This window comes from Drosophila albomicans, chromosome 2R, assembly GCF_009650485.2.
Source record: "Drosophila albomicans strain 15112-1751.03 chromosome 2R, ASM965048v2, whole genome shotgun sequence".
In the NCBI taxonomy this organism is placed as follows: domain Eukaryota; kingdom Metazoa; phylum Arthropoda; class Insecta; order Diptera; family Drosophilidae; genus Drosophila; species Drosophila albomicans.
Genome location: NC_047631.2, coordinates 7,058,660 through 7,072,279, shown reverse-complemented (window position 1 = coordinate 7,072,279; position 13,620 = coordinate 7,058,660). Strand labels below are relative to the sequence as shown.

General features: G+C 33.7%; 2 protein-coding genes across 3 annotated transcripts; one reads left to right on the top strand and one right to left on the bottom strand.

Annotated features, from left to right (window-relative positions):
* Positions 1-573: 573 nt before the first annotated feature.
* LOC117576925 (doublesex- and mab-3-related transcription factor dmd-4) lies at positions 574-5,481 on the top strand. 2 transcript variants are annotated; one of them, XM_034262068.2, is made up of 3 exons: positions 574-837; positions 3,083-3,610; positions 5,240-5,481. In XM_034262068.2, the coding sequence occupies exons 1-3, from the start codon at positions 589-591 to the stop codon at positions 5,396-5,398; spliced, it is 936 nt and encodes a 311-aa protein (XP_034117959.2). In that variant the 5' UTR covers positions 574-588; the 3' UTR covers positions 5,399-5,481. The 2 variants fall into 2 exon arrangements, with proteins under 2 accessions (XP_034117959.2, XP_051863352.1); XM_052007392.1 differs by lacking the exon at positions 574-837 and adding an exon at positions 2,739-2,760 and having other exon boundaries at positions 5,240-5,453.
* On the bottom strand, positions 5,473-11,326 carry LOC117575717 (homeobox protein Hox-A7). Its single transcript, XM_034260055.2, has 2 exons — positions 10,533-11,326; positions 5,473-5,966 (listed from the first exon to the last, which is right to left on the bottom strand). Exons 1-2 carry the CDS (start codon positions 11,050-11,052, stop codon positions 5,473-5,475), a joined length of 1,014 nt encoding a protein of 337 aa, XP_034115946.2. The 5' UTR covers positions 11,053-11,326.
* Between the last annotated feature and the right edge of the window lie 2,294 nt (positions 11,327-13,620).

Below are 13,620 nucleotides of genomic sequence, written 5' to 3'. Positions count from 1 at the left end.
TAATTAAATTAATTTTTATTTAGAAAATTTATAATTATCACTTATGTGTATAGGCAATTTATTAAATTTGTATTGTATTGTATTGAGGAGCGCGTGTGGAGTGAATAATGTTAAGTCTAACATTGCACTGTTAATTACCATCAGCTCAATTCACACTTTCTAACACTGAAATAACGAAGCTTCCATTTTAAAATTAACATATTTCAATCGATATTTAATGAATTTTAAATTTTCGAATTATATTTAAATTTAAAAATAATAAGGAAACTGATTGGTGATAAAGATATTCGCATTATTCGCGATTGACTTTTCCCCACCCATATTATAGACACGCCTTCTGGGCGGAGATTTAATAATTCGCATCAACCAATCGTTGGGCTCCGAACTTGCGTTCGTAATAGTTGACCAATACGCCTGCGTAAGTCAACAAAGCGTCACATTGAATTACGCTTTGAAACAATTGCCAGAGTCCGGTCAAGTGTTTCGAAAATTTAGTTTCTTTTCACTAGGCATTTGAAACGCTACAATTATCTGGCAGTAAAGCGAACGTTACGTTCTTATCAATTATCAGTTTTAATTGCATTTGCAATGGCCAACGATACGTTGGATAGCCAACTTGCCCCCAAGCGCCATCGTTTTTCAAATAGCAACAAAATGGCAAAGTCCTTGGACAGTCAACAGCCAAAAGCCTCAAATCGTGTTCCAAAATGTGCTCGATGTCGCAATCATGGCATCATTTCCGAATTACGTGGCCATAAGAAACTCTGCACCTACAAGAGCTGCAAGTGCGCCAAGTGCGTGTTAATCTTCGAGCGTCAACGTATAATGGCAGCCCAGGTAAGCCAAGTCTTAATATACTATTACTACTATTAATATAAAGTGTCTGGCATCTCCCAAAATGTTTTTTTAATTAATCAAATATTTTTGTAATTTAAATTGAAGTTCTTTTATCTCGTATAGATTTCAATTTAAAAAAAAATAAATTTACAAATTTCTTTTAAATGTTAGGAATTAAAAACTTATGCTTTAACAAGGCATACATACGTATATGTAATTATGCAAATATAAAACTAATGTACATATAAGTAAACATATATGTACATAAATAAATGAATTGTACTACTTATAGTACACCCATGGAATAGAAGGATATTATATTTTTGTGCATTCAGGAAATATTTGAAACAGACAGAAGAAGGCATCTCTGACCCCATAAATTCTAGATCAACGCAACAGACGAGACGGCTTTCCGTCGGGTCTTTATTAGTTTAGTGGACAGTCTGGAATATTTTGTACTCTATGGTATATTTTGAACATAATATTGAATTGATATACCAAATATAGCCTTCGGTATATTTATAATATTTTCGGTATATATAAAAAAATGCTTTTATTGAAAACGGATAACAGGTATCTCGTAGTCGAGCACACTCGACTGTAGCTTTCTTACTTTTTTTTAACTAAAATGTTTCCAAATTTGACTTTACTGACACTTCCAGAGTCGTAAAATATTATATTTATATTTTGATTTACTACTTTCAATTACTATTTAAGGAATAAAAAAAATTTAACTTAAACAGCAAATGCATTTTATTTAATTATCCCTCTGAAAATTGATACGCTATAATTATTCACTTAGCTGCCTTCATTGAATTTGGCAAGTGAAACTTATACGCATTGAAGAAGCGCATTCCTTGCACGTACATATGATAGGTTATTTTTGGTGGTATTGTCTTTAGATTATCCCCCGCATTGCTCTAATTCGAAAGTCAAATAACCTTTGGCTAACTCAGCAACTCCCTTGACACTTCCCCTGAATCCCTTCGTTGTGTGCCATGTAAGCAAATGAAATTCGAAGTCCTGTCCAGATTTGTGGCCTTTAACTTATTTAATGCCTACGCCAATGATAATGACAACGATGATGATGATGGAAAGTTGTCAAAGCATACGAACAAATCGACCAACAATATCCGCTTACCAGATGTTTGCACAAGTGTTTCCACGCTTCGCATTACAAGCAGAGTGTGAGACGTTCCGTTCAACAGAAACTACCACTTTGCGGTGTATTCCAAGTTGCGAGACAATTGAAGATTTGAAATTTCGGCAGAAATATTGTTATCAGTTAGAAATTGAAAATTGAATCAAATTAGCATACTATGTATATCAACGTTTTAAAGGAAAAACTTTATCTTTATTAATTTTGTATATTTTATTTACTATTTTAAATAACTGTTCTATAATATTTGCAATATCTACTATATAGTATAGTAAAATTTATTTTCAAAGATCGTCACCGTTATCTGTAAAAATATAGTAATTCAATGATATAAAAGTATTGCAATAGCAATAAGAATTTCAGCTTGTAGATTTTTACGATGAGTAAAAGTTAAAGTTATATATTGATTGTAATATGTATTGATTACTTAACATATGACAGTAATAAATATAATTAAAAAAAAAAATAATATATAATATAACAAAGCGGAATTTACAAAATATCTTTTCTGTTTTGATTTTATATTATTTAAATATAGTCGGTCTATAAAGAATTGTATTTTTTAATATACTTATATAGTATATATTTTTATTTATTAGATTAATTTCTATGTCATTTAATAAGTTCAACTTAAAAGCTGTTTGAAAAATATTTGAAAAAAAGCCAAAAAGAATGAGTATCCCTAAAAAGTATAGTTAACATTTTTGAGAACACATTCCTTTCGCCTTGATAAAAATTGTATTTCTTAATGTATATAACAGGAGGTATTTTTATTTATTAGATTAATTTATTTCTTTCAACTTAATACCTGTTTGAAAAATATTAGATAAAACGCCAAAAAGTATGATTATATCTAAAATGTATTCTTAACGTTTTTGAGAACACGTTCCTTTCGCCTTGTGCTTCTTGATACCCAGAGGAATAACAGTTGTTTTTCTATTTCACTTCAAATGTGTGTGTGTGTAGTTTGTCTGTGTATGTGAAGGACAAAGACAAACAGTGTGGCTGGAAAGTCACCCAACACTTGCCGCATATTAATTTCAATTGGCATTTGCCATTTACCGTTTACCATTTACCATTTACCAGGTTGCCCTGAAGCGTCAGCAGGCGGTGGAGGATGCGATTGCACTGCGTCTGGTGGCCAACAAGACGGGACGCAAGATCGATACTTTGCCGCCGGGCAGCATCTTTGGCCTAACAGTTACTAAGCCCAAGGAGCAGCAGATGCTCCAGGAGGAGGCAAAGAGTCCACAACAAGCGGATGACGAAACGATCGACGAGCAGCCGCTTCAAGAGCAGCCAGAAAAGGAAACCGAAGTAATTGCCGTCGCTCAAGATCTGAGTGCTCCACGCCGTGAGATTGTCTCGCAGACAGCCATCGATATGCTCTCGCAGCTGTTTCCGCAGCGCAAGCGATCTGTGTTGGAGTTGGTGCTGAAACGCTGTGATCTGGATTTGATACGCGCCATCGAGAACGTTTCGCCGCCGGCTGAGCAGACAACCAGCAGAGAGTTGCTGCTGCCCCCGCCTCCGCCGCCGCCTCCGTTGCCCCAAACCCTGCAGCTGGCGATGCCACAACGCAGCAGCGCCTTTCGACCCGTCATTGCCGAGCAGGTGAGCAGATATCCAAAACTTCTCAGAGTGCAAAGAGTCAATCAATCAATCCAAAATGTTAACATTTAATATTTTAATACTAAACTGATTTACTTATATTTTGATTTTAATTGAAACAAAATATTAGATTTCCAAGACATAACCTATATTCATTATATTTTTATAACCTGTCTGTCTGTCCGTCCGTCCCTATAAACACCTATATCTCAGAGACTATAAGATATAGAGTTATAATTGTTACATTTGTAATGTTGGCACGCGAATCAAGTTTGTTTCAAATTTTTGGCACGCCCTGTTCCGCCCCGCAAAAAGACAAAAATCGAATACCACGCGTAATTTTAATTTTGGTGTATACAATTTGTGATCCCTGAAAATGTGGTAGCGATCAAATACAAATTGTCGAAGTTGTTGAAGAAATATTTTTACTTACTTGGGGTCTTAGATTCTTTGGTTGACAATCTGGTATATTTTGCATTATATTGTATATTTCGAAAGTGGTACTATATCGATATACAAAATATTCCATTTGATATATTTTTAATATTTTGTGATAGGTACTTTACTTAGGTAGAATTTGATAATAATAACGAAATATTTTGATTTTATTCAAAATGGGGAGCGGATATCTCACAGTCGAGCACGCTCGACTGTAGCTTTCTTACACGTTTTTTTATATTTAGCTGACTTGAATTTATTAGTTTATATTAATACTGTACGAAACTTTCATTTTTATTAAGGGTTGGGGTAGGATGTCCAGTTTCACCTGACGAGGCAAACAGCTGTCTATTACTACACAGAGTGCAAATAATTAATCAATCAATAGTCACATCTGAAATATTGATTTTGGTGTCAATAATTTTACTAACTTCAAACGTTTATAATTTATTTTAGCAAGATAAAAATGTAATATGATTTTGATATTTATTTTATATTTAATGTATTTGTTAAATTATATTTTGATGTGTGTTTAATTATATTTTTGAAATTAAAAACCATAATACTTCAGAGATGTTTTAAGACTCGATTACTTGAGTGAAGCTTTCTTCTATTGCTCTGGTTTTTGAAAATTATTGATTTTGTAGTAAGATGATAAAATTACTTTAAATATTTGAAAAGTATTTCGCAAACTCTACAACAAAAGATGGGCAAAGACTATAGTTGCTTAGCTTTCAATAAACTTACACATATGTATGTATTCCTTGTTTAACAGCCGCTTCGGCTTCGGCACTTAACGGCCACACTTGATACAAAAATGCACTTAGCAGCATATTTATTTGTTGCTCAAACACAATGTACCAAAAAGTATTAAAAGCTCAAGAAATCTATTACTTCTATTAACAACACTTTGTTTAATCGTCTCATTCTTGTAACCCAGTTTTAACTTAACGGCCACAGTAAAAAATGCACTTAGCATCAAATTTGTTTGTTGCTCAAAAACAATGTATCAAAAAGTATTAAAAACTCTCGAAAATTCTTTTGCTTCATTTAAATGGTCTCATTATTGTAACCCAGTTTTAGCTATTAAGTGAGTTATAGCAATAGCAACAGATTTTCAGAATTTCAAGGGGATGAATACTTAGTTTTGATAATTTCTTTAATGTTGTATTAATATCTGTGTTTTCTTTACAGTACCCAGAGAAGTCATCGGCTGCAGCAGCTGCGATTTGCGCCTATCCGAAGTGGTTTGTGCCGCTCTCGTTTCCAGTTACCATGGGTTACCTCTCGAATCTGGCGCCTCGCTGCACGCTGCCCAACTGCAATTGCTTGGAGAGCTATCAGTTCCACTAATGAAGTCAGGTCAAAGGTTCTTTGCTCATATAAAATAAATTTATTTAAACTAAACTAACTAACTTAAGTGCTAACTAACTTATGACTGGCTGCTCCGACCGCTCAGCCTCGTCATCCTCATCATCATCCTCGTCATCCTCCGACAAATACATGCGATCCTCATCATCGCTATGCGCCGCCTGTTGCTGCTGTTGTTGTTGTTGCTGCTGCTGCATGTTGCGGCCAGTCTGTATGCTGCCTGCCCCATTGGAGCTGGGCGTGGCTGAGGCATTGCCTGCCCCATTGCGTTTGGTTTGATTGGCTCTCCGCCATTTGGCGCGTCGATTTTGAAACCATGTCTTCACCTGACGATCGGTTAACTTTAGCTGCAGCGCCAGATGACGACGCTCTTCCGGCGACAGATACTTTGAGCTGGAGAAACGATTCTCGAGATTTTTCGTCTGTTGCGATGTGAACCGAATTTGGCCTCCTTTGCGCTTCACCCCAAAGTTTGACATGTAGAAACTGGCCGCCGGATAAGCTGCATTGCAGTAAAGTGCCGCAGCAGCTGTTGCTGGGTTGCTGAAGCCTGCCAAAAAATAAAGAGAATCATTTATTTAGAAGAGTTGTAACAGAAAAAAAGAATGCATGTATAGTCCCTGAATTTCACTAAATTTCTTATGCATTTTTAATAAATACTAATACTAAAAAATTCAAGATTCTTAAAGATTCATTTAATTGTACTAATATAATCATGATATATATACTTGTATAAGGATTTACTATTATTAACTAGTATACTTTTCACTCTACCATATTTTTTTATTTCTACTTCATCTTAAAGTTTTTAATCCACAATTAAATTTTCTTAAAATACGAAAATGATTAACGTACCTTATACACATAATTCTTATTCATTCAGTTAATAATAAAAATTACATTATTATATTTTATAATATATTATAATATTGTTTTTGTATTATTATATTTTTTTATAGAATTATTTATATATAATTGGACAACTGAAAGTTTCTAATAATTTAAAGTTGAAGATATTTCAAGATTTTGCATAGTTTAATTTATTTTTAATTGTACTTATATATTTATAATATATACTCTTGTATATAGATTTACGATTATAAACAAGAAGTACAACTTTTACTCAGTCTATGTAATTATGTTTAACTTCATCTTAAAGTTGTTATTCCACAATTAAATTTTCCTCAAAGGAAAAAATGATTAGCGTACTTTATGGAATTCTTATTTATTCAATTTGTGATAAAAATTACTGTATTGTTTTTATTTCTTATAGAATTATTTATTTATAATTGCATAACCGATAATTGAAAGCTGAATATATTTCAAAATTATGCAAATTCGTTTTGAATAATTGAATTCCTATTTTTAAATTTTTGGATTTGGCAAGATTCTTTACTAAAAGTTCGTGCATCACACTAAGGACTTCATTTATTTTTAGCAGTAATTTATTGACAAGATACCTCAAATAGTGACTATTATAGAAATACTCCCATCCAACGTTATCACAATATTATCGCAAATATATTACACTACTCATTGCATAGATAACTTCCCGAAAAAACTCTTCAGCACAAAAATCAAAACACCGCAAGGCTAAAGCTCTGAGGCGCACTTCTGATTGGTCGCTTTGATATCGCCTTCCTTTTCGTTCGCGTGCAACGGAGACCCATCTTTGTATTGCTATCTCATCTGCGCACTGTTGGTATGCATATCAAGGCAAAGTCAACGCCCATTGGTATCGCCATTGCGTAAAACATTGCTGCCTACGATGGACTCTGGGTTGTTGTGGGCTTTGGGTTGTGGGTTGTCTGCTCAGAGAGTTGGCAAACGGCAATCGAGGTGGAATCAATTGGCACGAAATTGTTATCAGTTATAGCTGGTCAACAAGTAATTCGATTGTAGTATAGGCCCGCAGTTAATAAAAAAAAAGAATCGAGAGAGTGTCGAGTGGATCGCGTGATAAGGTTCGTAGTGCGAAACTCGTATCTCAGCCGAAGTGATTCGGCAGCGGAAATTCGCACTTAGTGGGACAATTCAAATTACGCTGATTTGTCATTATACAAAACAGAAAACAATACAAATTGGAATGTCCCAACTGGAGGGTAGTTAACATCGAAATACCCTGTGTAATAATAAAATATATATAAGTAAATATTATCTACTCATTGTTTATAGATTTACATATGTTTTTTTTATCAGCAATTATTTCATCATGATGATCTTTTCAGTATAGATTTACAATAAAATTTTTTGATAATTTAAGGATTATTATAATATTAAAAATGCTCTTAAAGATAAAATACCAAAAATATACTAAATTGAATAACAGTATACTATGAAGTCTTTGTGAACGAGGCCTTTAAAGAAAGAAACTATAGAAATGATATTATGAATATCTTCTTCATTCCCAAACAATCCTAAAATTTAAAGATTGTTGCGCTTAAAAAAAACAAACTTTTCGATTTATAGAGGAATGCGCTGAAATAAGTGTTCATTCTGGACGCGACTGACATCAGTTCTGGAGTCCGAAGTATGAAATAATCATCACAATCAAGTCTATCAAATACTTATAAATAAATAGCTTACTGCTATTCGAATTCGTATCATAAAAATTAATAGCGCTTGCGATTTAATGTCATAATTTAAATTGTACAAATACAATTATTAGCGGTTATTTTTATTAAGTGGCGTATTGTGCGATAAGCCCACCAAAACTTCCCCTTCCAAGTTGTTCCCTTCCCTTTCCTTTTTTAAAGTTTAACTTTATTTATTTATTTTTGTTTCTTACACTTGAGAACAATTTGGTGTTAATTGTTCAAATATTGAATGAAGACGCAACGACACCTGAACCCACTGCTACCCACCATCGAAGAAACCGAGGAACGTTCCTATGCTCGACATCGGACGAGCTTATCTCAATCTAAATCGAATGGCAATTGTCGCCGGAAGATGATGGACAGCGCCTATTAATCGCCACTAATAGCATTTTTCGTTTAGATAAGCCTAAAAATACAATCGAAGATCGCTAAACGAAGTTGACATGCTCTAAAAAAGGCTTGTTAAAATAATGGGTATATATATTGTTTTTTTTTTTTTATATTTGTGCATTTTAAAAATGTTGTACAATTGTTGCTTAACCGTAAATAGTTACTTAAATTTTCAAAATTTGAAAAATATAAATAGATATTATCTCAGACCTTTGTTAATGAATGTATTTTCTTGAAAGTATTTTATAATAGAGCATACATAAATAAATTTGAATATTCTCTCCCAGGATATTCTTTAATATAGTTCTGTTTAATAAATAATTTCAAATAGATGATGTATTTGAATCCTACGCAAAACAATAGGTCAAGGAAGATTTATTTTGCTAGGAGCACTAAGGGAAAGTATAATTTCCATGTCGCAGACCTCACAACTAATTCAATATACCTTCAAGTCGCGGACCCTGCGTGGGCTCTCACCTCAATTTCAAATATTTGTCATTTTGATAAGGTTCTGAAAATAATGCGTGTGTTATGTGAGAACGACAGTGACTCGGGGTGTTTTTGGGTTTTCTGGGATCAAAGTGTTGCTTAAGCTTTGTGTGCAGGGCCTAATCTACCGTTACAGTGCACTGGAAAGTGCAGGGGGTATGAGATCAGAGAAAGAGGGGAGATTTCAAGTGGCATTGGCGCCAACACTTGACTTTGACAAACATCACATCATGCACATTAATCACGCTGAGAATCTTTCTCTTCAGTAATACTATAATTCTGGAATTAACATTTTTTGGATGTCATATTTGAATATTGATATCTGTGCTAAAGCCCGGACAACAAGGTCGCTTTTTAGATAGTCAAATTTGTTTTTCGATTTACATAGCTTAAGAAAGAAATGTCAAGTTCATTGGCTTCTGTGGAAATATTATTCCCTTTTTACATAATATAGACAACAATGAAAGTTATTGATCCAAGAAACTGTAATAATCAAACTAAATGATAACTGAGAAAATTTGTCTGTGGTGTGTCATTCATTATCTTTAAATACTGAGTTCATTGGTTCTGTTAAAAACCGAAATGGATGAAAATGGAAATAGTAAATACTGAATTTAGAATATAGAAAGAAATAAAGTGTATATATTTATATACATAAAAGTAATTTCACATTTTTAGAAAGAAATCCTATCATTGTAAAATTACATTTATGTCCTTATATTATCTTAGGGATTTTCATTTTGTTTCATTTTGTGTACGGATTCGAAACTCTGTTAATGAAGACTGAAACGCCTACATACGATAAATAATTCGTAATTTCAATATAGTATGAAAAAGTAAGAAATAAAATATTTTGAGACACGACGAATCGACATCTATAAAGAAAACCTATAGCTATTGTAAAATTAATGTAATTTTCCATTTCAATTATAAAATGAATAATATGTCCTTATACTATCTTATAGCTTTTATGCAATATCTGATTTAAATTTCATTTTTATTTCGACACAAGTATTATGTGTTATTGTTGTATTGATTTTTACTATCAAAATGTGAATCTTTTGTTGAAATTAGAGTTTGGACTTTTACCTTGCGAGCTCAGTACTTAATTATTAATGATTGTATTTATATCGCTCGTTCATTATGTGTGACACATATCCGCTATTTCGTAACTATGCATGATCGAATGATACTTTTAGTTGACAGCATAATTATTCTCATTAAAGCATAAACTTTGATACTAGAAGGAAGAGATATTACCACTTGGATGTATTTCGAATGATTGTGCGAAATTGAAGTCGAATTTTGAAATGATTCAGCAAAATTACTTAATTAAATAGGACTATATAGAATTAAATATTTTAATGTAATGATTGTGAGTGAACGATTTTATCAAATGGGATTCAATAAAGCTCACATTTATCAAGTACAAATTAGTATTTTTGAATATATTTTTGGTTTTCAATGATTCATTATAAGATCTATATAATTCATAAAATGTGAGTTAATCTATAATCACTTATTAAGAAAAGGAAGAATAACTACAACTTAAAGTTGAAATTGTGAATATTTTAAATATAATATATTTTATTTTTGAATTCTAAAGAAACATAATATAATATAGTAAGTATTTGTCTTACCTTCACAATCGAGGAACGGACTGTACTGATCACAATATGCAGCTGGCTGCGCAGCCGCCGCAGCTGCCACAGCAGCAGCTTGGAAGTGTGGCATGAAGAGCGAAGAATTCTTCTGCAGATTCAGCATTTGCTGATAGAATAACGAGGCGGGATCTGAATAGACTGGATTGAAGCGCAGCGTGGTCGGTGACAGCAAAGTCCCCGAGCTGGGCTCCAGATTCTTGAGAGCATATTGTGCGGCCATCGCCTCGCGGGATAAATCATAGATGGACGGCGACGCGGATGTGGAGGCGGTAAAGGCCGTAGAGGCTGTACCCAGGGATGGAGAAGAGCTGCTCATGACAGGACTCGACTGTGACTGTGACTGTGTTTGTCTCTTGGGATCGGATTGAACTTGCGATTTGTGGTCCAGTATGTTGTCAATGGAGAATGAAGATTTGTTGGCTTTAATTGTATTGTTATTATCCATATTGGTGGCGGAGTGATCACGCGGCGATCCCAAGACGGTGCCGGGCAACATTCGTTACGCTAATGTGCTCTAAAGAACTTCGGAGTGAAGTGACGACGCGACTTCGACGGGCGCAGACGGTGAACTAATTGCTGGTTCGACGCAGGGCTCAATAAATTGTACTAAATCTGATTTCACAGAATATAATAGATTGTACATATACATATACTCGTAATGTTGTGCTAATGGGTAAGATATCTATATTAACAATAATATAGCGGCTGTATGTAGATACGAGTGTACATAGATAATGAATGAGCTACTATCATCGATAAGGTCTTCACACCGCTACCAACCACTCGTCTCCCCTCCCCTCCCTTCTCCTGCCTCTCACCTGCCACTCGAGGCGCTCTGCGACTCTACAAATTTCCAATTCCAATTCCCCAAATTTCAATTCGTATTCGTATTTGATATAGACAAGCAGCCGGCACTCGGGGGAATCTTTGGTCGTCGGTCGTCGCTCGTCGGTCGTCGGTTGACGTTGTAGACTGCAACCCAATCGCCGATCCACCAGTCATATAAATCAAAACACTCCGGGCTTATTAAACACATTGCTAACAGCTACCCGGACGGCACTCCATAACATACAACCTCCAGTGGGTACGACGAGCATAGCTTCGGAGCGCCATCTCGCTCCCACAGCGTCGGTACTTTTGATCGAGTAATTGTTAATCACCCGCTTATCGGTATCGCTCGGACGTCGTTCTTGTCGTCGTTTGAGTTGTCGCCTTTGTTGGCTCTCATCCTCTCCTCGTTTTCAATACCCTATGCGAGTACACCAAGTGTGGAATGCATCTAAGTAGGCGTGGCATAGTAGATTGCAAGCAATCAAACTGAAACACAGAAGCTCGTCTGTTCATCAACTTAAATGTGGAAAAATGTCGATGATTTTTAGAAAATCAATCATACTATAATTTTAAAAGGCTAATAGGCTATGCCATTAAAATACTGTTGCTCATTGATTATTTTCATATTAGAATCGCATGAATCAGAAGTAATGCAATAATAAAAAAAAATGTGATGAACTGCAATGTGCTTAAGTTATGTACAAATTTGAAATATGCGGCTATGGGCAATGCATTTAAATAAATATTTTTGAAAATAATTTATAAATGTTGCATTTGTCTGCAATACGCAGTATTTGTGTTTATATGTTACATATGTGATACATCGCGTGAGTTGATTGCTCACTGTGTTATAGCGGAGATTTTTAGAAAATCAATCATACTATAACTTCATAAGGCGAATAGGCTGTGCCTTTAAATACTGTTGCTCATTAATTATTTTCATATAAGAATCTCATGAATCAGAAGTAATGCTATAATGTAAAAAATGAGATTTACTGCAATGCGCTTAAGTTATGTACAAATTTGAAATATGCGGCTATAGGCAATGCATTTAAATTAAATATTTATGAAAATTATCTATAAACAGGACAAACTCACAATAGAGTGAAAAATAATTTGAAATGTGCGCTTATCTGCAATGCATTTAAATTGAATAAATTGGAGTGAATTAACAATATTCTCCGATTCGTATATAATGTTAGGCATTGATTTAAACGTAGATGCAGTTATCGAAATTATTCTTACATTTCTATTTTATTTATTACGACCAATATTTAAATATTCAACAAAATTTACTAGATAAACTATTATTGAATTCAGTTATTTATTTGAATTTCCAAGCATTTTATCCTTATAATTTGTTAAATATCTCTGTAAATTGAAGATATAGTATTATAGATTGTAGCATTTAGACTATACATATATGAAATATATTTTTTCTTATTTCATAAATAAAAAATTAAGGGTTTAAATCAAAAAAATCGTCAAATCGGTAAAAATTTGAGTATTGAAAAAATACAAAATTGGCCAACATTATCAAAATAAAAAAAATTATAAAAATCGGTAAAGTCTTGAATATTGAAAAAAATAAAAAACCGCCAAAATTTACAAAATAAAAAAAATTAAAATCGACAAAATTTTAAGTATTGAAAAAAGTAAAAAAATTAGTAATCATTAACCTAAACTATTTATAGAAACATATACAAACTTGTTTTAGAACCAATGAACTTTTTTAAAAAAGTTTTGAGAGAGTGGTTTTAAGTTTTAGTAATCATTAACCTAAACAATGGATAGAAATATATACAAACTTACTTGAAAACCAAATGAATTTTTTTAAAAATACTTTTCAGAGAGTATTTGATGGTCGATCGACTATGTTCCACCTCTCTTTTAACAGTTTTCATTTATTGTAGTTGTAAACAAATTAAAATCACCAATAGGTTCTCACTAGTTTGCGGCTAACACCCCGCTACCCCCGAGAACTTTCCACCCCGCTTCAATCTACAAATGCTGTCATCACCATCGCTTTGATTGAGTAATCGAGTTGGTGTTACGATTTGAGCCTCTGGTTACCGTTTTTTACTTTATTTTTTGTTTCACATTTTTGGCTTTTGGGACTTTCGAAACAATTTATGCGTTTGTACAACTGATTTAGCTAAGGTGCGGGAATGTTGAAGGGGCTTGAGGTGGGTTGGCACTCTCTTATCAGGCGTATTCGGGGTCCCCTTAAAGC